This window comes from Aplysia californica, unplaced genomic scaffold (genome assembly GCF_000002075.1).
Source record: "Aplysia californica isolate F4 #8 unplaced genomic scaffold, AplCal3.0 scaffold00452, whole genome shotgun sequence".
Taxonomy (NCBI): Eukaryota; Metazoa; Mollusca; class Gastropoda; order Aplysiida; family Aplysiidae; genus Aplysia; species Aplysia californica.
In genome coordinates, this window is record NW_004797722.1 from 479,894 (window position 1) to 481,122 (window position 1,229).

Below are 1,229 nucleotides of genomic sequence, written 5' to 3' on the forward strand. Positions count from 1 at the left end.
CCAACACACACACATCTCACCCCCTTCACCCCCTTTGTAGAGATTATAGAAAGTATTTATTGTTCTACCAAGCAACAGAAAAGCACATCAATATGGTAATTGTGGTTCGATGCTTTAAAAATACAATCAGCTAGATGAAACAACACATTTACATTATAAAAGTTGGAGTCACCCATAAAAGTGCGGAGCGGTTCATAAATGTCACAGAGATGGTTATTGTAAAAATTAAAATGTTAAAGAATTTTCTTTAGAAATGGTTCCTTAATTAAACATCACTCAGACAGGCATAGAGTTGCACATTGCGTATATGAAGAGGAATAATCTATTATATCCTATATTATACAAAATCATGCTACAGTAAATTAATTCTTTTTTTTTTTTTTTTGGTGTAACCTGGAACCTGGACAGTTTTCTTTTTTTTCCATCCAGAAAAGAGAGAAGGGGACGACACCAATGCAGGCTGGCGACTGCAAAGACTGGTAGATATACCGGAAGCTGAGGAGACGGTTGAGGAAGACGAGGCGTCTACAGACGTACCCTCGGACCTGGACGGTGATGTGGATGTAGACGTGGATGGAGACGCGGATGGAGACGTGGATGGAGACGCGGAGATGTAGACGCAGTTCCTGGTGAGACAAGCTGGGCTTTTTGTTTCTTATTGAAATAAATCGATTGTCTGACTGACTGACAAATTATTGCTTTGAAATAAATAGATCTAATTATAACCATAATATTAATTATTGGAGACATAATACGAGAAAAATATTAAGTTCAAGACAATGATCAAAAAGGAAACCTGGATGTTTCTGTGCAATCTGCTTATGCACATTCTTTAAACATATTATTTTTATAGCGCTACTCTGACTGGAATGAACAAGCGCACATGATAACTTCATCGGACGATCAAGGATACCAATTGACTTTATCCTTTAAAAAACGTCTTTTCTGAATTTTTTTTTCGACAGAGAACTGAATTACTACAGTGGATAGGCAAGGATTTAGCAGACACACGCCGGGGCAAGGATTAAGCGAAGATACTCTTGACTCTTAGAAAGGGAACTTTTGATGGAAAGCAGTTGCTTTCATTCGGTGATTTCTGGTGCAGGCAAACTGGATTCCTGTGGGAAGGGAAGTAATTCTGGTATCACTAATTATTTACTTGGTTACCTTTCTTGCAATAGATTTGGCAGGTTTGGTGGGTGGGGAAGAGAGAGAGAGAGAGAGAGAGA

At 38.6% G+C, this 1,229-nt stretch overlaps 1 protein-coding gene across 1 annotated transcript in view; it reads left to right on the forward strand.

Annotated features, from left to right (window-relative positions):
- LOC101860836 overlaps positions 1 to 1,220 on the forward strand; it is a gene marked incomplete at its 5' end in the record, with an annotated part of 17,449 nt that extends 16,229 nt beyond the window's left edge. The window contains 2 exon segments of the mRNA XM_013086288.2: positions 430 to 629; positions 966 to 1,220. Of these exon segments, the coding sequence (XP_012941742.1) occupies positions 430 to 617 (188 nt within the window).
- Between the last annotated feature and the right edge of the window lie 9 nt (positions 1,221 to 1,229).